We start from the raw sequence: 27,326 nt of genomic DNA, 5'->3' as shown, positions 1-27,326 counted from the left end.
TCCTTTACTCTTAGTGAAGCTATGGTCTACCAACCTAGACAACTCAGTGGCAAGCATTGAGGCGAAGGCTAACGTGTGCTGTGTTAAATTCAGCCCCTCTTCTAGATACCATTTGGCTTTTGGCTGTGCAGGTAAGAAATTAGAGCAGTTTTATCTTCTTTTGATGTTGGTTGAGTATTGTGGCTAGGATAAAAGACCGTATTTTAAAATGAATAACTTTCCTTATAGGTTTAAATTTTGTTTTTGTTATTAGACTCTAAGTTAGAAGTATGCATTGTGCCATCATTACTCATTTATTGCTGTGCTTTAATTTCAGTATTCTGTCACCCACGTTTAATACATAAAGTTAGGTTTGTTGATTCTTTTTGTTCCTCTAAGTCTTTGTATGCATGAACTAATGCTTATTCACAAACTTAGTTCATAATGATGTTTAAATGATTAAGTTATATTGTATAGACACAGGAATCCATTTTTAATTAAAGGAAATCTATTCATTCGTTCAACAATTTTGTGTGTATACATACACACACACGCATGCACACACGTATATAGTACTGTGCACAAAGCACCCATATAGGGATAGTGAATAAGATAAAATCTTGTATCATGGAATGCATGGTAACACAGGAAGTACTCAAAAGCATGTTAGCTGTTAACATCATAGCAAAGAATTTTTTGATAACATCTTTTTCTTAGCTAGGGTGACCAACTGTCTGGCTTTGCCAGCCCTAGTTTATACTTATACTGTTATAATTAATATTAGTGCCTTCTTTTCATTTTCAGAAGTGTAATGGATTGGAAGATAAATCATTGCCTTACTCCTTTGTCTTTTGTATCTGCCCCCCCCCTTAAATATTTGCTAAAACAAAACACCTATAATTTAACTTCTGCATTAGGAAATCTTGATTTTTTTTATTGATAATCTCAGTTTTTTTTTTAATAAAGATGAGTTTAGCACCATATCATGAACACAGAATCACCCTTTAAAAAAAAGAAAAGCACAATTTAAATCTTATTTATGATACCTTTTCCTTATTTCCACTTATTATTTATTCACTTATATACTGACATAATTTCATTATTAGATTCTAGTAAGTTATGGTCTAACACGTATATGTAGGTAGAATTCTCTATTAGCATACAGAATTTTCCTTGTTAAATCCTTTTTCTACCACTGATTATGCAAGTTGGTTAACTCATCTCCCCAAGTCTCTTGGACTTAAAATGGAGATAGTCCTATCTTACAGGGATTATGAAAGGAAGATGGTATATGTAAAGCTCTTACAAGATGGTACTCAATAATTGTTATTTTCATTTTTAATATTTTATCATGCATTTATTGAAAACAGTTTTACTGTTATCTTATATTTTATATATACATTAACCATTGGCCGTAATTTATGACTAGAAGTTTTTTTCAATATTTAGTATGTACAGATGCCAGATATGAACATTTTCAAATGTTTTCCTTCCTGGTAAAGGGAAACCTACCTTATTTTATTATTTTATTTAATTAATTAATTAATTATTTTTTTTTTAAAGAGAAAGTGGTATCCCCCCCCCCTTTTTTTAATTTTTATTTATTTTTGAGAGCCAGAAAGGAGGGGAGAGAGAGAGACAGAGTGTGAGTAGGGGGAGGGCAGAGAGAGAGGGAGACACAGAATCTGAAGCAGGCTCCAGGCTCAGAGCTGTCAGCACAGAGCCTGACGTGGGGCTCGAACTCATGAACCACAAGATCATGACCTGAGCCAGATTTGGACGCTTAGCCAACTGAGCCACCCAGGTGTCCCTATTATTTTATTTTACTTTTTAAAGTTTATTTATTTAAGTGGTCTCTACACCCAATGTGGGGTCAAACTCACAACCTTGAGATGAAGGATTGCATGCTCTTCTCACTGAGCCAACCAGGTGTTCCTAGGGAAACCTACATTCATTCATTCACATCCAAGTTAGTTAGCATTTAGTGCAACAATGATTTCAGGAGTAGATTCCTTAATGCCCCTTACCCATGTAGCCCACCCTCCTCCCACAACCCGTCCAGCAACTGTTTTTTCTCTTTAAGAGTCTCTTATGTTTTGTCCCCTTCTCTGTTATATATTTTTTTTGCTTACTTTCTTTTATGCTCATCTGTTTTGTATCTTAAATTCCTCATGAGTGCAGTCATATGATATTTGTCTTTCTCTGACTAATTTCGCTTCGCATGATACCCTCTAGTTCCATCCACATAGTTGCAAATGGCAAGATTTCATTCTTTTTGATTGCCGAGGAATACTCCATTGCGTGCGTGCGTGCATGTACATACCACATCTTCTTTATCCATTCATCCATCATGGACATTTGTGCTCTTTCCATACTTTGGCTGTTGTTGATAGCACTGCTATACAGGTTGTGGTGCGTGTGCCCCTTAGAAACAGCATACCTGTATTAGGGAAACCCGCTTTTAAAAATGCTTTGCTATCTGGCAGGCAGTTTGCTCCTACTGTTTTAAAATTTCATGTAGTTCTTACTTAATTTTTGCATTTAATTTTCCATGTATGCTTTAAGATTTATATTTTTCCAATTCTAGAAAAATTCTTTTGGGATTCTCTTCTGAATTACATTGTATTTACTTGTTAATTTTGGAACCACTGTCCTTATTAAGATAGTATATCTTCCCACATAGCTAGAAGGGGTATTTTTCTGTTTGTTTGGATTATTTTCTATCCTACAGTGAGATTTTATAGTTTATTTCATTTAGGCTTAAGGTTTTTCTGGTTAACTCTTTTCTATGTATATTATAATTTTGGTACCATTTTGTTTTTTTATTTTATTTTTTAACAGTTTATTTGTTTTTGAGAGAGAGAGAATGTGAGCAGGGGAGGGGCAGGGAGAGAGGGAGACACAGAATCTGAAGCAGGCTTCAGGCTCTGAGCTGTTAGTACAGAGCCTGATGCGGGGCTTGAACTCACGAACTGTGAAATCATGACCTGAGCCGAAGTCAGACGCTTAACTGGTGGAACCACCCAGGTGCCCCATTTTTTTGTTACTGTTTTAAATAAAATACTTTTTCCATTCCTTATTTTTAAGTACTGTTTCTAAGAGTAGATAGAAACTTTTGATATTTGGATATTTGTATTATATGTAGACACCTATTAAATTTTTCTTAATTAAATCTAGTACCTGTTTAGTACAGTGTTTGAGCTATCCATTTATACTTGATAATAACCAAATAATACAATGATACAAATACAATGGTATTTGTATTTCTTCTTTTTCAATGATTTATTTTATTCTCTTCTTACAAGGCAGTATTACATGATAACAGTGATAGTTCTTTTCTCCTCTGTTTCATTTAGTTGACTGGGCTTCAGTCTTTTACTTTTAAGCGTATCCACTTTTGGAAAGTAATCTTTATTAAATTCATATAATTCATTTTACTGTTTCTTGGGAACAACTTAGTATTTTATCAAGTGCTTTTTTAGTCACAGTTGATATACTCGTATGGTTTAATTTGTTGATGTAATGGATGATGCATTTACGTTTTCTGATATTGGATTATATTTGTATTTCTAGAGTAAACCTTGCTTGAGCATAATGTGGAATTCTTTTGGCATATTGCTGCATTTATTGCTGGTATTTTTACACGTGCAATCAGAAATTGGTATATAATTCGCTGTGTTTTTTCTTAACCATTTTAATCATTGTTTTATAATTCCTGGTATACAAGTCTTGAACTTGTCTTATTAAATTTATTCCCGAGTATGTTATTACTTTTATTTTTTTGATACTTTTTTCAACATTTTTATTTAAATTCCAGTTAACATACAGTATTTTATTACTTTAAATATTGTGAATGGAATTGTTTTCCTAATTTTATTTTTAAATTTTGTTTGTTGCTAGAGCACAGAAAGACAATTAATTTTTGCATATTGATCTTACATCCTGCAATTGTACTGCTCTTTTGTATTTTTTTCTCTTAGTTTTATTGTGGATTTTTTGGGATTTTCTACATTTGGGATTCATGCTATCTGTGGATTAAAGTAATTTTATTTCTTCCTTTACTATGTTAATGTCTTTTTGCTTATTTGCATGAGCTTCAAGCTCGTGTACAATGTTGAATGGAAGTGGCAGAAGGACTTCCTTACCTTACAGGAAATTATTCAGTCCGTCACAATTAGGTATGATATTTGCTGGGAGATTTTTGTAGATACCCTTTATCAAGTTGATTAGTTTTCTATTCCTAGTTTGCTAAGAGTGTTTATTATGAATGAGTTTTAGATTTTGTCAAATGTTTTTTCTCTGTCTGAGATGATCTTGTAGTTTATGTCCTTAATTTAATAATATGTAATAGTTCATTATTGTTATTTTTGTCTTGAATGTTAAACCACCTTTCCATTCCTGGGAAAAAAATCTCTCATAGCTGTAGTGTAAAATCCTTCTTATATGTTGCAGGATTGAGCTTGCTAATATTTTAAGTGTCTTTTGGATATTTGTAACTTTCTTGTGATGTTTTGTGGCTTTAATAGCGAAGAACTGTTGGCCTTATAGAATGAGTTGGGAAGTGTTTCTTTGTTTACTGAATAAGTTTGTAAAGCTTTGGTATTTTTTCTTTAAATATTTGATGAAATTTATCAGTGAAACCCTCTGGACTTAGACTCCATGAGAATATTTTAAATTCCTAATTTAATTTCTTCTTATGAGTTTATTCAGAGTTTCTCTTTTTCTCTTTCTTCTTGAAGTCATTTTTGGTAGTTGTGTTTCTAGAAATTTGTGTGTTCAGTTTTTCTAATTTGTTGTGATAAAGGTGTTCATAATGTTCTCTTATAGTCCTTTTCATTTCTGTAGTTTAATTTCTGTAATTCTGTAGTAATGTCCCTTCTTTGATTTCTAACTGGCCATTTGTGTCTTCTCTTTTTTCTTTTTGGTAGGTCTAGTTTAAGATTTGTCAGTTTATTTCAAGGGGTGTGTGTGTGTGTGTGTGTGTGTGTGTGTGTGTATGAGAGATGCTTCATGCCAGAATACCATATATTTCCACTGTTCTTAATGTTGTTAACTAAACTTACTTGTTGGAAGGGTTAGAGAGCTGTAGGCTAAGCCTCTTATTGGGAGACCAGGAGAGCTGTTCTTTTTTTCTCATCCAATCGAGATCAGAATCTTTTGAGTTCATGAATGTTATGCCATTGCTATAATCAAGGGATCAGAAATCTTTCAGTGTAACTAATAAAAGCTGGAGACTGGATATTGTAATATTATATCAGAAAACCTTCACATATTTACGGTGATGCTCATTGCAACAGAAATATCCAAAGCAGAATGATCACCGACTTGCTACCTTTCAGATCTTACATAAGTGCATCCGAGTGCTGGAAACTAATTCACATCTGGAAGCACAACTACAAGAGGATCTGGGCAATGTAGTTATAACATTCCATCCTCCATAGGCTTAAAAAAGATGGTGGGAATAGATGCTGATGTCATTGGCTCTATCCAGCACAATGCAGTTTCATATGACTGTAAGGAGTTATTTTTTCTGGCTTTGAAATAGGTGTTTAGTATCTGAGCAAGGCGTTAATGAATCCAGCAGTCCTTACTTTTTCAGTGCCTTTAATGTATTTTTTACTGATTGAAACATGCTTTTAATCTTAAAAGCTTGTATTACTCGAAAACAGTGACTGATGTTGCCTCATTTTCATTTAGAATTGTAGCATTTGTTAGAATATAGACTATTATCCAAATGTTTCTCTTTAAACTGTGAAGCATCACTTTAGCCGTATCGTTTATTTTACCACTGAGAGAAGTACAGAGTCACATTCATGAGATTGCTTAATAAATATCATTTATGATGATGAATTTGACATTAGAAGTGGGCTGTACATTTTTAAACATTGCTTTTGAAGTTGCTAGAAATAGATAATGAGTAAGTACGCTACTCACCAACTACACTTTACTCCCATGTTGCAAAGGCACTGTGGATCCTACTTGGGTAGTGATGCATTGTGCTAATTCTAAGACGGTTCCCTGCCTGTCTTCATTTAGAGCTTATATTTCTATTTGGTACAAGTAATATATTTTTCTCTTTTACTTCATCATTTTGCTCTTTTACCTTTTATCATATTATAGAAAGATGTCTAGTTTGTTGTTGTTTTTTTTTTAATGGAGATTATAGCATGAGAAATTTCTTGTGGTATACTAAATATTCACAAGTATTTCTTTTAAAATATCAAGTCCTAAGTCATGGTCCTGCTTGAAAATAGTAGACTAGGAATTTTAAACTACTTTTTTGTGGTTAATATTGAGAACATGCTTTGAATCTTATTTTACACTATTTAAAACTCTTTTAAGCACTGAGATTATCTGAAGCATGTTTTTACCAGAAGAGAGGATAATATTAAAAAAAATTTTTTTAACGTTTTTATTTATTTTTGAGAGAGAGACAAAAAGCACGAGCAGGGGAGGGGCAGAGAGAAAGGGATACAGAATCTGAAGCAGGCTCCAAGCTCTGAGCTGTCAGCATATAGTGCGATGCAGGGCTCGAACTCGTGAACCACAAGATCGTGACCTCAGCTGAAGTCGGACACTTAACCGACTAAGCCACCCAGGTGCCACACTTTTAATGTATAGATGAAAGTGTTTATTAATTGTCTATTACTTGATTACTACATGATATTTTCTTATTGAGTATAAAAAGGTAGAAAAACTATTTTTCTCCAATCTATCTTCGCTAAAGCCAGTTTGGGATAGCATTGCAAGATTAAAGTAAGTTGAACTCATAGCAGTCTGTGGTTTTAAGAGATCATCAGAGTTGCTTGCATACTAACCTGAAGTGTCTTGCAGTTTTTTAAACTGTATTTTGTATAACAGATAGGAAATATATATGCTCTTAAGGCATTCTTTTTAAAGTAATAATAGTTTTTTTTCCCCCCTAGAATTAGTGATATAAATCCATTTACTATAAATAGTAAGGTTACTATTCCGATTTAGGAGTGGCATTTGTGCGAATAATATATTCACTGGGAAGGTATACTGTCCGGAACAAACAGGAATTCTGAAATATCTTATTTAACTCTGTTGTCAATAAACAATTTTAGTTTTGGTTACTGTAAAGTCTTTGTTACTCTCAATAAGCTAAATAGTTCATATGCATAAACATACTGTTTGTTTTCCGTAAAGAAATGCTTTGTTTTCCGTACTCAAGATGAGCCCAGAATATAAGTGGGAAATTTGAGAGGAAATCCAAGTGGCTAATGAGCATATGAACATATGTCTAACTTCACTAACAATAGGGAAATTCAAGTAAAAACAATCAGGTAACATTTACCATTTACTGTATAGTCCAAAATGAAAGATTACTGCTAGCATAAAGAGAATAAAGTAAGTTTAACCATAAAACTTACTTTATTCGTCCCTATTCAAATATTTTTGACCTACAAAAACACCAATTTCATATGATTCAACCAAGAAAAAGATGTTCCTTACAGCATTGCCTAATTAAAAAAAGTTCATCAATAAGAAAACAATATATATGATATAGTCATACAACGTAGTATTTTACGACAGTTAAAATATTGTTTTCTTATTTTTGATACTTTGTAGTTTTTGTGATTGGCATAATAACTCAGTCTTCAAAAGGAAAAGATAACCTTTGTTTTTTGTTTTTTTGTTCTTGATAATTTATTTTTAAATACCTACATATTACTTCCCTTACTGTGAAACTTTCAGTTGCTTCTTATTACTTAAAGAATAAATATAGATTCCTTTGCTTCCGTTGCAAACCCTCCATGATCGGCTTCAGTATTCCTTATATTTGACTCATGTTGTTTACTCTGAAATTTTTCACTCAGAATTTTTATAAAGATTCTTCCACGCAGATTTCTTGAGTCTGAGTAAAGCTGTCTGAGGCTATCTGATATATGCATCTTCAGTGCTTATAATTGATGTGATCAGGGGCCCCTGGGTGGCTCAGCCAGTTAAGCATCTGACTTGGACTCAGGTCATGATCTTGCCGTTTGTGACTATGAGCCCCACGTCGGGCTCTTTGAGGACAGGTCACACTGGAGCCTGCTTCAGATTCTGTGTCTCCCTCTCTCTCTGCCTTCCCCTGCTCACGCTCTGTCTCTGTCTCTCTCAACAAAGAATAAAACAATTTTTAAAAATTGATGTAATCCTTTAAAAATTGTGTATATTTAATTGTACACATAGTACAAGATTATATCCTCACTCTCAACTTTCATATGTTACACATAAAGCTTAAGTTCTTCTTTACCAAGTATCCTTACACTGCCTCTTTAGATGTACTGTTCTTAACAGTTTTACAGGTATCTCTCCACAGAGAGATAGATACAGCATTTCTTGAGGAGGAGGCCACTAAGCATTTTTTTATACTACTTTTCTTTCTTTATTTTATAGTATTTTTTCTTTCTTTAAATTAGGGCTGAATCTAAAAGATGGACCTCTGTGCTCCAGATCTCCATTCTATTGCCCCCACCCCAAAGTATAATTAATTCCTTTCAATTTAAGAAGCCAGTGTTTAAAGTGGTATGAAACCTAATTTAATTCATTTTTTAGAGTTAACATGGAGAAACTTGAGTAAGGTAGATGTGTAAGTGCTTGAGGTGTCTTTTATTGTAATTTCCCATGTTATTTAAGTAATGGGAAAAGGTTTAGGCTTGCTAGGTTTATAAATATGCCTTGTCCTTTATTTTATACAGCAGCTGCCAGTGGGGATGATGTCTTTTCCTTCATAGTTAAATAAATTAAATTTCTGAATATTTAACAAATTTGGATTTAGTGTCATAGCATTCATGAACAGTAAGTAGTATAAAAATAATAGGGCGAAAATGAATATTAAAGACATTTTATTTTCAACTTTGCAAGTAACTTGAGTGAACTCAAATGGGAGTGGCATGCATAAAGCCAATACTATTAAAAAACAAAGTATTCTATTAGTTAGTCATGCAGTGTACTTTCGGGGATGCTAGAGTCTAAAAACAACTTTGAATCACCTCGTAGATCATTACCTTTTTTTTTTTTTAATTTTTAAAAGTTTATTTATTTTGAGAGAGACAGAGACTGTGCAAGTGGGGGAGGGGCAGAGAGAAGAGTCCCAAGCAGGCTCTGCACCATGAGCGCAGGTCCAGATGTGGGGCTTGATCCCACGAAGATATGAGCTCATGACCTGAGCTGAAACCAAGAGTTGGATGCTTAACCGACTGAGCCATCCAGGCGTCCCTAGTAAAATTTTCACCTATTTATGTTTCTTGCCTTCCAGCCTGTAAGTAGCACTGTAGCTACAAGATATTTTTAAAAACAGACTGCAAAGGAAATTTTGTATTTATATTAAATGCAGTGAGATATTTAAAGTTAGGCATCTGTTCAGCTGTTACTAATTTAATAGATGCAATCATTCAGTTTTTTTTTTTTAATTTTTTTAACGTTTATTTATTTTTGAGACAGAGAGAGACAGAGCATGAACAGGGGAGGGGCAGAGACAGAGGGAGTCACAGAATCTGAAACAGGCTCCAGGCTGTGAGCTGTCAGCACAGAGCCCGACACGCGGCTCAAACTCACGGACCGTGAGATCATGACCTGAGCTGAAGTTGGACTCTTAACTGACCGAGCCACCCACGCGCCCCAACGATCATTCAGTTTTTGAAACCTAGTATTGAGTAAGCACTACACACACTTAGGAAGTATGAAATACATGATGTAATTCCTCAGGGAGCTTAATAAAATAATAGAACCAAAGTACAAAATCCAAACTGTTATTGTGGCAAGGTGGAAGGAGTAGAATATTTGGTTAATCCAAGAGAACAGGAAAGTAGCATCAAATATTTGGGGTAATTAGAAGGGGTAATTAAAAAAGAAAATAAGCTGATAGAACTGCAGATATATCTAAAAGTAAATGGAAATGTCTAATTTGCTCCAAGTAAAAGGGATTAAGAGGCTAGTTAAAATGTTCAAAATGTAATAATGTACTCTTTACAGGAGACACTCAGAAACAAGGTTAAAGCATGGTAAATAAAAAGTTTTATTTTGGCAAAGGATTGATAGATTAGTGGAACAGAACCAGCAACAGGCTTACAAACGTATGGACATTTGATACCTGGCAAAGGTGATTGTTTGGAAAATACAGAATTTTTGGACTCTGACAGTTGTTATGGGAATTTTTGCTCTACCGCATGTAATACACAAAGTCAATTCCAGTTGATAAAATTACCTAAATATGAACAGTAAGACTTCTAAAGTATTTAGAAGATAATATGTAAGAAAATATTTTCATGATCTTGTGGTAAGGAAGGCTTTAAGACACAGAAGTATAAACCATAAATGAAAGGTGATTAAATTTATCTCCAATAAAATTTAAAGCAAAAGTCATTAATTGGCAGAAGATAACACCTACAATGACAAGGTATTAGTATCCAGATTTCATGAAGAACTCTTTGAAATAAATGATAAGAAAATGATAAATACACCCTACAGCTTTGCTACTCAAAGTGTTGTGTGCACAGCAGTTAGCATCAATATCACTTAGGAGCTTGATAAGAAATGCAAATTCTAGCACCCTGACCAAGACCTACTGAATCAAAGTATGCATTGTTCCTTATTCTTAATTTCTGATGGACTCTAGGAACCTTTTTTTTTTAATTAACAGTCTCCCCAAATGAATTTTATGCACTCCAAAGTCTGAGAATCCTTGCCTTAGAGAAATACATATATATATACGTATATATATATATATATATATATATATATATATATACGTATATATATATATATTTTTTTAATGTTTATTTATTTCTGAGACAGAGACAGAGCATGAGTGGGGGAGAGGCAGAGACAGAGAGGGAGACACAGAATCCGAAGCAGGCTTCGAGCTGTCAGCACAGAGCCTGATGCGGGGCTCGAACTCACAGACCGTGAGATCATGACCTGAGCCAAAGTCGGTCATTCAACCGACTGAGCCACCCGGGCTCCCCGAGAAATACGTATTTAAATAATGTATGTAATGGCATTGTTTGCACATTCATACTGTGAAACATTCAGCAGTGAGAATGAAATGCAGCTCCATGAATCCATATGGATGAATAATAAGCAAATAGGTTGAATGAAAGGAAGTCACAGAAGAATGTACAGTGTAATTCTATTTACAAACATGCAAAAACAAACTGTTGTTTAGGAATATATTTATCCACTGCAGGAATATAAAATTCAACCATAAAGAAGAGAGGGGAAATAATTATTATATCTTTAAGTATAGTGCTTACCTGTCAGATGGAGAAGAAATATGGTGTACAAGAGGCTTTTAAAATTTGGTAATGTTTGTATTTGTAACCAGTTTACTAGTTACGAGGTTGAAATTTCACATATGTTGTATAGACTCTTCTGTATGCAGGCTGTTTTTCCAAGTCACAAAGAAAGTTTTTTAAAAAGTAAAAAATGTAAACTAATTCAAACAATGTAAAAAATTTAGCATATAGACATTTATAGAAAGTACCATTAAATAGTTTCTTTTCTTGGTGACTTTTAAGATATTTCCATGGAAACTTCTTAAAGTTGACTGATGTTTTGGCAGCTATAAGTGAACAGATACACTAGTCTCTCGCAAGTTTTTCTTTGTGAAAGATTGAGACTTCATCAAAACGATTCAGTTTTTGTTGTTTTCATTCCCAGTAGTTCACTAAGGTTTTAGATTGAGCTATATCATTTATGCTTTTTTTTGTAAGCACCTACAGTTAGCATGAGTTATATTTAAGGAAATTATTTGAATAAGCCCAATGCCAGAGTAAAACAAGATTACCGTTGCGTATTCAAATATGGATTTGATAGGGGAGGAAGGTTTTTACATCCTGTTATGTGATTTACTGAAAGGGTTCCAGAAAATGTGTTTTTCCTCATTGAAGTTTTAAAAAATTGACTTCTAAGTGTGGCTTACTATTATATATTATAGATTATTGAAAATTGGTCATATGCAATACCTTAAATATTTTGGAAAACTCATGTTAGAAAATTGAAATCCTTTTTCTGAATTTAAACATTTATTTGGTGTTTTCACGTTGTTTGCAAGGTTAGATTTTTTTAAATATACTTAACACAGGAGATTGATGAATCATAATTTACAGATTATTTCTTGAGAAAATTAGAATGAAGATCTAAGAAGATACTGTGTATTATAAAGGGCTGCTGCAGAAAATATAAAATTTAGCCACTAGTATCTGAGTTACAGGTATTTCTTAGACACTGTGTTTAAAATATTATCTTAATGGGCTAAATTGAATTAAATCACATGTGACCAGATTCCCCCTACCCCTAGCTTAAAATAGAATGCATAGATTGCCATGTCAGTATTATAAGCCAGGAGCTTGAAAGCTTGTCTAAGCCAGCTTTCTTTCCATTGATTGATAATTATCTCATCTTTTTGTTACCTTCAGTGCATAAATACAGTGCTAGCACCTGTTAATACTTCTTCCATTAGTGGTTCTGAATTAATTTTAAGGTGTATAAACCACATTATAGATTCTACTAATTTTAACAACAGAGCCAAATTAATTAGTCGTCTTTTAATCAATATTAAGCTATTGTACGATACTGAAAGATAGGTTTTAGATTTTAATGTTGATAGTAAATTGCATTAATGGTCTCAATTCTTCACCCCTCCCTGTATCTATGTGCTTTGCCATAAAATAGTGCTTTCTGCTGTGGGAAACACCCACCCTTGACTCTGTGTTTGACCAGTGACTTGCCTTGGCCCCTTTGCCATTACCATGAGGAGAACATGCTCAAGCCAGCTGCTGGTCCAGGGGCGGGCGGTGGGTGGGGTGGCGGGGGAAGACAGTTGGGGCAGTACCTGCTTATTAACCCAGCCAAATCGTTCAACCTCCAGACACACAAACAAGCTGAACTGAAATCAGCCAACTCTAAGCTATCCCTCATTTGTTGAGAATAAATGAAGGTTTTATGCTACTGCATTCTGGAATATTTATTACACAGCAGTTCTGTGGCAGTGGCTGATTAATACACTTTCTATGAAGTTGTATGGTATCGAGGGAATAAAGGCCTTTTACATAATTATCAAGGCTCTAACCATCTTCTGTCTATAAAAAATCATTACATATAGAGTGGCAGTATACATGTAGCCTATTGTATTACCTTCACCGGCTTCCACTTGTCTGAAAGTACAGGAAAAATCAACATAAAATCACTGTAGTACCTTTATACACATGCTTTAAAAAAATCTTCATGTGTGGAAAGATACACTTAAATACTTGGTATGTAATGTAAAACAGAAGCTTTCAAACTGGAGTAAGAACATCCTGATGGAACACTGGAAGTATTTCAAATGTGTGTAGAAACTTAACAGATTTAAGAAGATTCAGTTTTAGATCCCCAAATTTCATGTGCCAGTTGATATACCTGACATTGACATGTGAGGTGTCATGCCTGTTGTCCTTTTGACTTCAACTTTTACGATAGCTTTTTTCCTGTTTTCCAAGGGAAAAGCATATGTCACATCCTCATGAATTGTAATATGGTACATTGTTCCAGGCTGTAAAAACCTCGGGATTATCAAAGGGATGATTCAAAATGTCATTATTAGAGTAACTTTCTATCATTTTTTCTCTTATAGATATTTCTATTAAGAGCGAAACATGGCATTAAAGAAAGTATATTTTATACAGTGTTATAGTGCTTTTACTTTAGATGTCGGTTGAGTGCAGCAATGGAAGTGGAAAAGTATGCATTGTTCCTTATTCTTAAGTATCACTGGGGGAAGCAAAGCTGAGAGCTTATTAGCACCAGGTATTGAATGTGGACCTTCTTATTCCTTTGGGCAATAAACTTTGCACCCTGTTTATCCATTTATCTGTCATAGCATCAGAATTCAGAAAAACAGTGTGGTATTACAGGGATGCATATTAACACTTCAATTTGAATTCAAAAAGATAATCTGGCAGAATAAATCTAGTTGTTTTTAATATGTAAGCTGATAAGCTAAATCTACCCTGTCAGGTTTTGACAAAAATACATTTAAATCATAAAATAACACAAAAGCACAAAGCGAAATAGTGCACCCAAAACACTTTGTAGGCTAAACTATATTAAAATTGCAGTATTTGGAGTTTTTGCAACCTTTCTGAGACTATGGCAATAACAGGTGTAATTTTTTTTTAGTTTTGAGAGCGGATGAGCGTGCACACACACACACATGCGTGCGAGAGTGGGGAAGGGGCAGAGAGAGACGGGGAGAGAGAGAGAATCCCAAGCAGGCTCTGCACTGGCATCCAGGAGCTCTATGTGGGGCTCAAACTCATGAACTGTGAGATCATGACCTGAGCGGAAATCAAGAGTCAGACGCTTAACTGATTGAGCCACCCAGGCACCACAATAACAGGTATAATTAATACTGATCCACACTCCCAATATCTGCAGTGTGAAAATCCAGAAAGCTTTGAATACCAGAAATTCAGTGCTCATTTGATGACATCAGATCTAGAGCAGATAAACACACACACACACACACACACACACACACACACACACACACACACACACCTTAGTATAATTTTTCGTAAGTTTTCCAGCAGTAATAGTAATATATTTGATTACAGGATGCTGACATAAACCTTAATGGGAGTGGTACATAATATGAAGCATATTTCCTGTCAAAATCAGAAAAATTCAGTATTGTAAAACTTATCTGCTCCAACTACTTGGGATAAAGGATTAGCGTCCTGTATATTTGATTTGACACCGGTAAAAGCATTTGAGTGTTTTGCAGAAATTGTGATTTTCAGTTGCTCTTAATTACCAAGTAACAAGGTTATAAATTTTGCATTTAGTAAAATTGAAGGATGGTCTAATCAAAATAATAAATCATTAAAAGGTTTTTTTTGATGATAGATTACTATGAGATTTTTGGCATAAATTTGGGATTTAAAAAATTGAGAAAAATTTCCATTTCTATGACATATCTATAGAAATAAATGAACCTGAGGAATAGAATTAATGCTGGACAATAAGAATAGAATTCTAAGAGTGTATAATATTTATTTACAGTTACCAGAACAAAATGGGGACAGAGGGCACAGGGAGAGGGGATTGCACAACCCCGTTTTGAAAATATACATTTCCAATAAAATGTTACTTTTGTTTAATAATACAGTTGTCAACGTGTGTTGTATTATTTATCAGTTGTGTGCAACTAATAATTTTAATGATAATTCATATGGAAAGAATTTCTTACAGTTAGAGCATTTTGGTCACAGGAAATGAGGTTAATGTTCATTTTTTTTCCAGAGAAGAGAGAATAAGTAAGATAGTATAAAAAGCATGAAATCAGTTGGATAAATTTTACTTTGCAAGGAGAATGTCTATGTAAATTCAAGGAAAAGAGTATGTAAAGTTTTCCATTATTAAAGAATAGCTTATTCATGTATTTTTATTTATTTATTTATTTATTTTTAATTTTTTTTTTTTTTCAACGTTTATTTATTTTTGGGACAGAGAGAGACAGAGCATGAACGGGGGAGGGGCAGAGAGAGAGGGAGACACAGAATTGGAAGCAGGCTCCAGGCTCTGAGCCACCAGCTCAGAGCCTGACGCGGGGCTCGAACTCACGGACCGCGAGATCGTGACCTGGCTGAAGTCGGACGCTTAACCGACTGCGCCACCCAGGCGCCCCTTATTCATGTATTTTTAAAAGGATGATGTTGAACATCAAATCACTGTGGTATTTAGATTTCATTAGGTACACTAAATTTATATTTTAAAATGTCACCACACAAATATATTATAAATGACAACTCTTGCAAATATTTAAATATGTGATGAGAACTTTTAGACACTGACTTAAAATTTATGAGGCTGTAGTTTTATGGTATTCTTTTAAGCAAAAAAGTAGAAGTCTGTGAGTCTACCTGGTTAATTGGGGAGATGATGGGAGTGGATAGTTCTAGATGGTAGAGAGTCAATGAATGGTTGTTACTGGTCAAAAATTAGGTGCTAGGTAAGTGCTTTATTTGGCAGATTAATTTTTAAATGAGTCATTGTACAATGTTCAATGGAAAAACAAAATATTTTTTATTGGAAGGAAATATGTTTTCATGACCTAAAGAAAGGAGTTTTGGTGAGATCTGGGATTTTTTTCTTACGTTCATACAGGAATCTGGAAACCTGGACTCGTCTACTATAATAGAACCATCTGTGGATAGAAAGAAGTTGAGCATCTCAGAAACTTCTTTTTTTACGTGTTCATGCTTGCTCGTGCTCTCTCTTTCTCTAGCACTCTCTTTTACTCTCTCAACTTTTTCCTTCCTTTTTTTCTCTCTTCTCTTCCTCCTCTCTCTTCTCCCTTCTCTTTCTCTCTCTTATATTCTCTTTGCCTTCACTCTTCCTTACCTCCCTCCTTCCCCTCTTCTGTCAGGTCCCTCTTCGTCTCCTCCTCTTCTTCTTCCTTTCCTTTCTTTTCTTTTTTTCTCTAGTCCTGCCTGTCATTCTGCACTTACCGGTCGCTCTCAAACCCATGTTTATGTCTCTTCCTCTCACTTCACACATATTTTGTGATTTATTTTCATCACCACCAGCTCACTGTAGTTCTTGCTAACTCTCCCTGTCAGTTCTGAACCATGCCAGGAAACCTAGGTAAAGGCCTTTTTCAGATTACTAATCCAATAAAAATATCTGAGATTTTGCTGAGAAAATACTGTTTTCACCTTCCATAAACTTAGAAATTATTCTTATATTTATACCTTGTATTTATTCTTTTCCTTAGTCATTTTATCAGACTTTATATCTAACTGGCTATATAGTGATGCTGATGTCAGTGTGACAACCAACTGACTGTGAGGCCAAGTTTGCCAGTATATATGTTAAAATTTTCTAGCCAGGATACTTTAAAAGTGCTGCTGCAGTGTGAACAAGGGAAGATTGAGCTGTTACTATCGTAGACTGGTGTGAGTGAAAAGAAACACTACACCAGGCAGGACCAGTGTAGTTTTTTTATAAGTATGCAAGAATTTAGAATGTGTGTTTCATAAATATGATAAGAAAATGCTGTCGATAGGCACTTTGGGAGTTCTGCTTTGTATATAGAAAACCACCAGAAAATGTTACTCTCATCTTGAAAATAGAAAAAGCTGTATGAGCTACAAAATTATAACTTTTCTTGACCCCTGTCAGAGAGCTGAGGTCACAAGGCATGGGAACTGAATTCCAAGGAATGACAAGCCCCTCCAAGGAAGGATGGGACACATGAACTATTCACCAATTGCAGACCACAAGAGGAAGAAGTAGCCACCATAGAAGCTGGTAAGAAGAAATGAGCTAAAATTTTAATGCATTCTTAAAGGCCACGTGTGGGTTGGCATATCTGTGTAGAATAACTGGAAGCCCGAAACAAAAGGGGAGTGCCCACTTACTCATATGCTCTTCTCCATGTCACTCCACTGGCTTCTAACAAGAAAGAATGGGTGAGGGCAATAGCCTACATCAGGCATGCAGGAGTTCACAAAGTGATCAGTCCCTACCGAAAGACCAGCACAAGACATCACCCATTTCTCCGAATCCTCTTCTCATATGGAGCAGAAACTTTAAGCTACTGGAAGTGAACGAGGAAAACTTCTTGAGCCCAGTATCCTGCATCAGTGCAAAGCAGAGATCTACTACCACTGATGAAGTGGCATGAAACTCTCTCTTGCCTAAAACATGCACAAGATATATGTAGAATTTGGCTGCCATGATGGCGGGGGCTTGGAATGCTAAGAAGACCCCACATTGGAAGCTCAGGCATATGAACTCTTCCTAAGACTCATGATGGACCAGAAGAACTGAGATCCCCTGCTCCAAATGGAATCCTACTACAAAAAGCAAAAAAAATAAATAAAAACAACCAAATAAAACAAAAGGAACAAGTTAAGACCCTCTGCCACTGAGGGAGGGAGAAGAGCATGGAGAAAGATTCTCTCTTAGGCTGACCTGCAGGAACTGATAAAAAGGTAAGAGTAGAACAGGAATACAGAGAAAAATTTCTTTCGACCAGGATCCACACTAAGCACAAGGTGATGATAGCTCATGACTGGAAAGATTTGAAGCCTGTGGTACACTTAATGGCCTGTGGTACACTTAATGGCCAGCTTAACAACTGAAACTGAAATGCTGTTTAACCACTGACTAGATTGATTGATCCCCTTACATGAATGGCCTTACAGAAAAAGAGGTATATTTATTTCCAAGCAGAAGTACCATTTATTTCAGTATCTACTGTTCTGTATATGATCTCTTCTGTTTAATAAAAAAAAGTATGTGACATACAGACAAGTAAGAGTAAGCATTCTGTTACCAAAACTCAGAAGAAATCCATAGATTTATGGATGACCCAGATGTTAGGATATGAGACAGAAATTTTTAAATAACTGAATATTATGTTAAAGGATCTAGCAGGAAAGGTAGACAATATACTTGAAAAGATGAAGAGTTTTCAGTTGAGAGATGGAAAGTATTTTTAAAAAGTGAAATGGAAATACTAAAATATAAACCTTGATATTAACAATGAGGACTTCTTAGATGTGCTCATTAGCAGATTGGATATAATCTAAGAAAAATCTAAATAAACTTGAAGGTAGGTCAATAAAAATTACCCAAAATGAAACATCAGGAAAAGAGTGGGAGGGAAAAACAACACGGTATCCAAGATTTGTTGGATAATAAAACACACTTGTATTTGGCACTGTAGAAGTAGGAGAGAAAAGGAAAAAAAAAATTGAAGAGATAAAGACCAAAAGTTTTCCAAGACTGATGAAAGATAACAAATCACAGATACCAGAAACTCACAGAACCTCAAAGAGGATAAAATAAAAAATGGACCCAAAATGCCTAGTTAAGTCATAGTCAAAATACTGAAAACAAAGTGAATTCTTGAAGGTAGTCAGAATGAAAGAAATATAGAGAGTGGAATATAAAAATTATAGCAGACTTCTCATCATGAACTATACAGGCCAAAAACCAGTGGCGCCGCTGACACATTTAAAGTGCTAGAAGAGGGTCACCCGGGTAGCTCAGCAGTTGGGCATCCGATTCTTGATTTTGGCTCAGGTCAGGATCTCACAGTGGTGAGATCGAGCCCTGGGTTGGGGTTACATGCTGGGTGTGGGGCCCACTTAAGATTCTCTCTCTCCCTCTCTGTCTCTCTGTGCCTCCCCCACTTGCACATATATTCACTCGCTCTCTTAAATAAAAATAAAGTGCTAAAAGAAATTTAACCCAAAGTTCTATATCCAGCCAAAAAATCTTTCACAAGTGAAGACAAAGATTTTTTTCCAAACAACCAAAAGCTGGTTTAGGTAACTCAGCACCTGATGGATAGAAGATGTTAACCCTTATTGTACAGGCAGATGGATGGACAGATATTTAGGTGGATGATGGAGGAATGGATACAAAAAGATGGATCTGCACCAGATCTAAATTGCAAAAAATAAAAACGAAACCAGCCACTTGATATAACTCTGGAATACTGGATTCTGAATAAAAGCTTGTTGGGAGACACATGGAATGGGAGCGTCAGCCTTGGGAAGCTTTGGTCGTATGAAACATCTGTGAGATTGCAGTTAAGTGATACTTAGTTACACCCTGGATCCTTAGAAGACTGGTGTGATACTGACCAGCATAAGCACATTTACTCAGTGGACTTTGCACTCTGCAGTTCTACTTACAGGTCTACTTCTACAACGTGAAATATATATCTAAAGGTTTCTCAGTACCTAGAAGGAAAGTACGTACTGATTATTTAGAGGAGCTTGACCTTGTAACCGTTCTAAAAAAAAAAAAAAATTTTTTTTTTCCCCTCTGTCACACTTACCAGAGTGCCTGGAATTCTTTTCATTAGAGTTATAGCATTCATTTATTAACTCCAGAAACACATTTAAAAAATATACTTGTGGGGCGCCTGGGTGGCGCAGTCGGTTAAGCGTCCGACTTCAGCCAGGTCACGATCTCGCGGTCCGTGAGTTCGAGCCCCGCGTCGGGCTCTGGGCTGATGGCTCGGAGCCTGGAGCCTGTTTCCGATTCTGTGTCTCCCTCTCTGTCTGCCCCTCCCCCGTTCATGCTCTGTCTCTCTCTGTCCCACAAATAATTAAACGTTGAAAAAAAAAAAAAGCTAAAAAAAAATATACTTGTTACTGTGCATACAAAAATAAAAAATAATCCTACTTTTCCTGATGTCACAGCTCGTTAGATAAGATAGACAAGCAAATAAATTACAATATATTGTGAAAAATAGCATTAGAACAATAGCTTTTAAAATCTGAGAAACTGAAAAATTTTATCTGGTTTCTATCTCAAACCTACCAAATTATAATCTTCAGAGAGGAGACCAAGCATTGGTGTTTTGAGATTATTCCTCAGCAGTTTTACGTCTACTCCTTCTCCTTTCCCTTCCCCTGGGACTGTAGTAACTATACTAAAGACATTTACAGGGGTGCCTGGGTGACTCAGTTGGTTAAGCATCTAACTCTTGATTACAGCTCATGTCATGATCTCACGGTTTGTGGGATAGAGCTCTGCATTGGGCTCTGTGCTGACAGCACGGAACCTGCTTGGGATTCCCTCCTTCCCTCCCCCCCTCCCCCCTTTCTCTCTCTCTCTCTCTCTCTCTCTCTCTCTCTCTCTCTCTGCCCCTCCCCCTTCACATGCATGTGTGTGTGTGCGCGCGTGCGTGCTTTCCCTCTCAAATAAAAAATAAAAAGATATTGACAAATTTCTGAATTGGTGAAACAAGAATTTGGAAATGTAGATGTAGGCCTTTTATGTGTCCCAGTAAGAAAGCTTTGTTGTCTAGTGAACATAACAGCATTAAAATATTAAGTCTCTGTTTTAACAGCATTTAGAAAACACAAGGCTCAGATCTGTCCAGTAAAAGAAAAATAAATCTTTCTTGTGAACTGTTATTGAGATAATAGGATATATTTTGATTTTTTTAAAATAGCATAAAGAGGTAATTAAATAGACTGAGCCCCAAATCTGCATTATCTTTTATACTTAAATTCTCCATTTTAGACTTCATGCAAGAGTATGATTGAAAAACTAATTTATTATATTACTACTATACAAAGACAATAATTCTGGCACATTGTTTAAAATACAGATCTCTATGCACCCTGGGTCAGATGAAAGTGCTCCTGGAAATGGAGGGACAGTTGTGAAACACACCAGAAAATAGTTACTTGACCTGAGTTGAGGGTTAATCAGTTTTTTATTTTGAAATCTTGCCTCAAATGGCTATGTCAAAGAAAGTAATAAGATAACTCAGAAGGGAGTTCTGATTCTAACAATATGATAGACAAAATAAACTGAAAATCCTCTGTCAACAAACATTTTAGATAAAATATGTAAAATATTATTTTAGATGCAGAGCTTATAAAGTATTAAAATCACAAAGGGTTAGAAAGAGCAGAGGATTAAAACCAGAGAACTGAGCATGTGACCTGAAGTCACATTGCCTGGTTAATTAATGGTAGTGATAGAAAGTTGCTGGCCTCAGGGACCTAGATATCAAAGAGTTAGTGGGAAGGGAAAGGGTGGTGTGGACCTGCCTAGAATGTTGTAATTGCCTGTCTATTCGCCTATCTAAATGGAGGAATCTCCAGAAGCTTTGTCGTAGCCTGGGCTCTGAGTGATGGACAGGAGTTGTTTTAATAGTGCCTTTCTAGTAATGAAAAAAAATTAAGTGTCTCTGATATTCATTAGTCATTATTAGCATTATTTGCTTTTTGACTTTGTAAAGCAAAAGTGTGTGAAAAGAGATTGAAGTAAAGCTCATCAGTGAAGACTGAACAAATTAATTCTCACAAAATCAATGTTCAGATACTTTTGCAGCTGCTTAGTTTGGCTGCAAAACTAAACTTAGCAAACGGGGCCAAGTTGAGCAAATAATTTTGTACTGCATTTTGAGTTACGGATTTCAGCGCTTTGTTTCTAGTGTGGACATGCCAGATATTATATTTCTAAAATTGAGACTTCAAGATTTGGATGACATTGCCTCTAGATTTAGATTTTTGATGTTTGAACGACTTTATAAAATTCTGACTTTTAAAAATATTGCCAATGGGGCGCCTGGGTGGCTCAGTCGGTTAAGCGTCCGACTTTGGCTCAGGTCATGATTTCGCGGTTCATGGGTTCAAACCCCACGTCGGGCTCTGTGCTGACAGCTCAGAGCCTGGAGCCTGTTTCAGATTCTGTGTCTCCCTCTCTCTCTCTGACCCTACCCCGTTCATGCTCTGTCTCTCTCTGTCTCAAAAATAAATAAACATTAAAAAAAATATATTGCCAAGAGGAAAATAGGTCTTTAAATTTCCCTAGTAATTCACATTTTATTATATAGAAACTAAGCAGACAAACTGTGAGATCAGGAATTTTTGCCTACAGTTTGTGCTTATTTCATATCTTAGAAGCTCTGAATATTTTAGGTTGTGTGGTTTATGTTTACCTCTAATCTTTATTGCAGTAAGATAATAAAACTATATTCCACAACTAATATGTATATATTTTCAGATAAATTCAAATAAATACAAATGTTAAACCTTTTTTCTATTATTTTTGATATTTTGAGTTGGATTTGGGGGGAGGGGTAGAAGTTTTTGTTTACCCGTGAGCTTTGGAATTCATTAATATACTGTCTCCCTGGGGGGGGTGGGGAAGAACAGTATGGAAAACTAAAAATATTTTTTTTCATATTCATCAATACAGTAATTTCATTTCAAATTACTTCTTTTTAAATTTTTTTTTTCATTTTTAAGTTTGTTTATTTTGAGAGGGGGGAGGGCATAGAGAGAGGGAGAGAGAGAGAATCCGAGGCAGGCTCCACACTGTTGTCCCGGAGCCTGATGCCGGACTTGAACCCAGGAACCGTGAGATCATGACCTGAGTTGAAACCAAGAGACTGAGCCACCTAGGTGCCCCTTGAATTATATTTCTTGAGTTTCTTCAGGAGTCGAGTGGTGGAAAGGAAGGCCAGGCAGATAGGGAGAAAAGAGGCTTAGTATAAAAAGGGTTCCTGTTCCTACTTGGGCTGTAATCAGAGCAGCTCTACTTTAATCTATTTTGTATCTTGGGGTTTCAAATAAGTTAGGCAAAGGAGGACTTGCATATAAATGTTTCTGCTACTTTTTTTTGTAACTGAGATTTTTTAAACCAATGTTTAGGGAAAATATATATAACTGAGACTTTTTAAAAAATACTATTTTTTTTTTTAGAGCAGTTTAAGGTTCACAGCAAATTGAGAGGAAGATGCAGACATTTCCCCATATATCTCCTACTCCCACGCATGCATACCTTCCCTCATTCTCAACATCCCTTTCCAGATAGGTACAGTTGTAACATTATTGAACCCACAATGACACATCATAATCACCCAAAGTCCATTGATTAGCTTAAGCTTCATTCTTGGTGTTGTCCATCCTATGGATTTGGACAAATGTATAATGACATGAATTCATCATTATAGCATCATACGGAGTATTTTTGCTACTCCAAAGATACTCTGTGAACTTGATCAAGCTCTGGGAAATAAATCTAATAAAATTGTGGAGGACGTCTATGAGTGGGTCTCCCTGGAGTTTTTAACTCTCAGACTTGTTCACACTGAGCCTCTAGCAGGTCATCAGTTACAGATCAGATTTTTATCCAGACACTGTTTTCTATCACAGTTTCCCCTCACGAGTCAGGGCTTATTAATTTATTCATTAATTCATTCATTGACCTGTCTCTTCAATCTTGAGTACAGCTGTCGCCTCTCTTAGGAATCCGGAAAGAGTTGTTGATGTTTTAATCTGTTCACCTTTTATTTGGTATTAAGATAAAGTGACTTCCAAGTGTTTCACATATAGAATTGGAAGTTGTTTTTGTTTGTTGTTTTTGTTTGTTTTTAACTACTATTTGATGATTGTGGCTTTAATATACAGATAAGTAATTACTATTTTTGTGACAATATTGCTCACAATTACTTGTATATCTTTTGCAGATTGGTAAGAATTAGAGGGGTATTTCATAAAGGCTAACTAATACTGCGTTAAATTTACTATGTCTGAGGTTTTATTTAGGCTGGAACCCGAGCCGATTGTATTTGGTAAAGAATAAGCAATGACAGTTGCTGATTGATTCTTTCTCAAATGATGAACGAGATCTAACAACCAATCCAGAGTGGGTGTTAAAAAGAAATGCTTCCAGGGGCGCCTGGGTGGCTCAGGCGATTAAGTGTCCGACTTTGGCACAGGTCATGATATCACAGTTCATGAGTTCGGGCCCCACGTCGGGCTCTGTGCTGACAGCTTGGAGCCTGGAGCCTGGAGCCTACTTCGGATTCTGTGTCTCCCTCTCTCTCTGCCCCTTCCCAGCTCATGCTCACACTCTGTCTCTGTCAAAAATAAACTTAAAAAAAAAAAAAAAAAAAAAAAAAAAAGAAATGCTCCACAGTATTTCATATGCATTTGTATTATGTAACTTATACTTGTTTGATCCTTCTCTTTCCAAAGACTAGCTTTCTTTCAGATCTCTAACATCGTATTTTAGGACATCCGTGAAGGCTTAAAGGCATTAACAAATCACGTAATTATTGTTTTTAAAATCAGTAATGTTATCTATATGAGGTAAATATCAGTAACTAGTGGACCTATGTATTTATTTTCATTTACTTTTTTTAAAAAAATTAAGTAAACTCTGCCCCCCTCCATGGGGCTCAAACTCACAACCCTGAGATCAGTAGTCATGTGCTCTACTGACTGAGCCAGCCCAGCACCCCTGGACCTGCGTATTTTAAAATATTCAGAAGTTTTTTGCCCTGCCTAAGGAAAACTTTATTTCTTCAGCTTACTTTCTGACCCCAGCCCCATCATGGTGACATCCAAAAGCTAGGACACTGAAAAGTTTTATAAGCTCACAAGTATCTGGGAAACCTGAAAATAGAATTCAAGATTTCTAAAATTGAGTTTGATTTCCCACTGGCCATTTTGTTTATGGACTGAACCCGTTTCCTTTCTATGCTTCCTTTTTGGAACATAGTCTAGCATGGCTGTGTCATAAACTACACTTAAAAACTTTAACTTCTCAGTTACAGTTGTTTTATTGTTACTTCAGTAAAGGTAATGAACTCTTCATTAAATATTAAGTTCAATAAGATATTTCTACAGTATTCCAAAGAGATTATTTTCATCCTGTAATTTTACCATATTAATAATGATTACCTTATTAATAGTGAAACACTTTATTTGTGGTATCCCTACAGGAAAATTACTAATTTTGCTGGAAATTATTCTCTGTTGGTATTCCTCTTAATGGTTGTGTATGTAGCATAATTTGGTTCAAATAAAAGAAACAAATTTTCTTTACATTGACAAGGCCATGGGGGCATTTAACTGAGAAATCAAGTTTTGCCACACCGTTGGTACAAACATTATATGCCATGTGATGCAGTAGGAAGGAACATAATCTTTATAGTATTCTTGTCAAAAATATTTAACATGAACATAATGGTGAGAAAATATTCAGACAAATTCAGAATGTGGAACTGTCTGCAAAACAACTACCTGAGATGCTCAAAAATAACAGTGTTAGGAAGTTGTTATACAGAAAACAACAAAGAGGCATAGAAATTGAATATAGTGAGTGACCCCTGAACAAAATTAAATAAATAAGTAGCTACTCGGGGTTTTGTTTCTTTAAAACAGCTGGGATATTTGAATATAGAATGTATTAAATTGTATTCTTATCAATCTTTCTTGAATATGACATAATGGTATTGTCGAAATTCTTCTTGTTTGTAGAAGGTAGGTGCTGATGTTTTTATAGGTAAAATATCCTGGTGTTTGAAACTTATTTAACAAATGGTTCATGGGGAAGAAAAAGAGTCTGTTTATTTGTAGAGGAAAGGATAAAGCAAATAAGGTAACAATATTTATATTTGGTGAGTCTAGATTGAAAAGTACAAAGTTGTTCAGTTTATCGCTCTTCCAACTTTTCTGCAGGTTTGAAAATTTTCAAAATAAGTTTGGGGGAAACAGAAGACATAGAAATGTGATCATATGCTAAATCCTGAAATTATTAAGAATATTTTTAAAACTTACGGTGACACTTCAGAAAGGATTTCGCTTTGTAAAAGAAAATTACTGAGGACTTCTCCCCTCTGATATAAACTATTTTTATCATAATGTTACTAAAGTATATGTACAAGTATAAAACTACGGATCACTTTCTTATGTTCCTAGCTCTTAAGCAACTTATAGTCAAATCAAATACTAGTTAAGTACAGTAAAAATATAAAACTGAAAAAAGACAATAGCAGCATGATGACATAATAACAATAATTGATGGAGTAGTATATGGTGGTGTTGTTTTTTTTGCAGTAGTATATGTTTTGCTGAAAATAAATCACCACTGCACATAGTAAGCTGCTTCTGAGTATTGTAGCACAGTTTCTTTTGAGATTGCCAAGTCTGTAGGAACATTGCCCGTTTTATGCTTAGTCTCTACACTACTTTTCTTACCCAGCTACTGTACAGTCTTTTTGCAGTACACAGTGAGATAATTTAACCTTTACTTATATCCCTTCATTTTTAATACATTACCTACTCCTTTTGTTTTTTAGTAACCTGAAAATAAGATAGTATTTTTATACTGTACTGTGCTATTTTTATAATATCAGATTATTTTCAATTGATAAGGTAACCAGAAGTCAAAGCCTTATTTTATAGAAATGTTTTTCCATTTTGAATTATTAGTGCAAAAGAGAAGTTTAATCTTTGTAACTGATACATTTTACCTGAGCACAGCACTTGAAACAGGACTTTTTCCCCCATTTTTACTTTAGCACTTGCCAATTGCAGCTATACATTTATACCTCCACAGTATAAGCTGATTGCTGTCATTTGAGGTGATTACTTAATGCAATTACAATAGTAAACAGAAAACAAAATGTAGGAACACGCTTCCATATAAGGAACAGAAATACAGGCAAATGTATAAAAAATGAGCTAACTCTGTGGTATATAATCCTTGAAAACCAGCAGCCTTGTAGCCAGTATTGGGAAAAAATTGGTTCAGGAGCTTCTCAGAAAGCCCCACTATCTGACCTGACTTAGAACTCACTGGAGAGAGCCACATTCACGGGATGTTTTTCTGTTTGACCTGACTCAGAGGCTCCATGGGGCTAGACTTATACCCAAGGTCTTATTGAAAACACTCAGATGTAGTATCACAGTTGTCTAAGCTGTGATACCAAATGGGGCAAACAGTTGAGTCAGAAATTTAAAAGGAAGATGTGGGCAACAAAACAGCCACAGGGGCTTTTGAAAAAGCTCTAATGTGTT

The 27,326-nt window shown here is 35.3% G+C and overlaps 1 protein-coding gene across 4 annotated transcripts in view; it reads left to right on the top strand.

Annotated features, from left to right (window-relative positions):
- The window catches only part of COP1 (COP1 E3 ubiquitin ligase), a 259,690-nt gene that overhangs the window by 162,576 nt on the left and 69,788 nt on the right, over positions 1–27,326 (top strand). For 3 of the 4 annotated variants that reach the window (XM_043568157.1, XM_043568158.1, XM_043568156.1), the window contains exon 15: positions 15–131. In XM_043568157.1, the coding sequence (XP_043424092.1) occupies positions 15–131 (117 nt within the window). Of the gene's footprint in view, positions 1–14; positions 132–17,154; positions 17,280–27,326 lie in introns of those variants that run through there. The other variant, XM_043568159.1, reaches the window with a different exon arrangement.

This window comes from Prionailurus bengalensis, chromosome E4, assembly GCF_016509475.1.
Source record: "Prionailurus bengalensis isolate Pbe53 chromosome E4, Fcat_Pben_1.1_paternal_pri, whole genome shotgun sequence".
NCBI lineage: Eukaryota > Metazoa > Chordata > Mammalia > Carnivora > Felidae > Prionailurus > Prionailurus bengalensis.
This window is presented reverse-complemented; position numbering and strand designations above follow the sequence as displayed.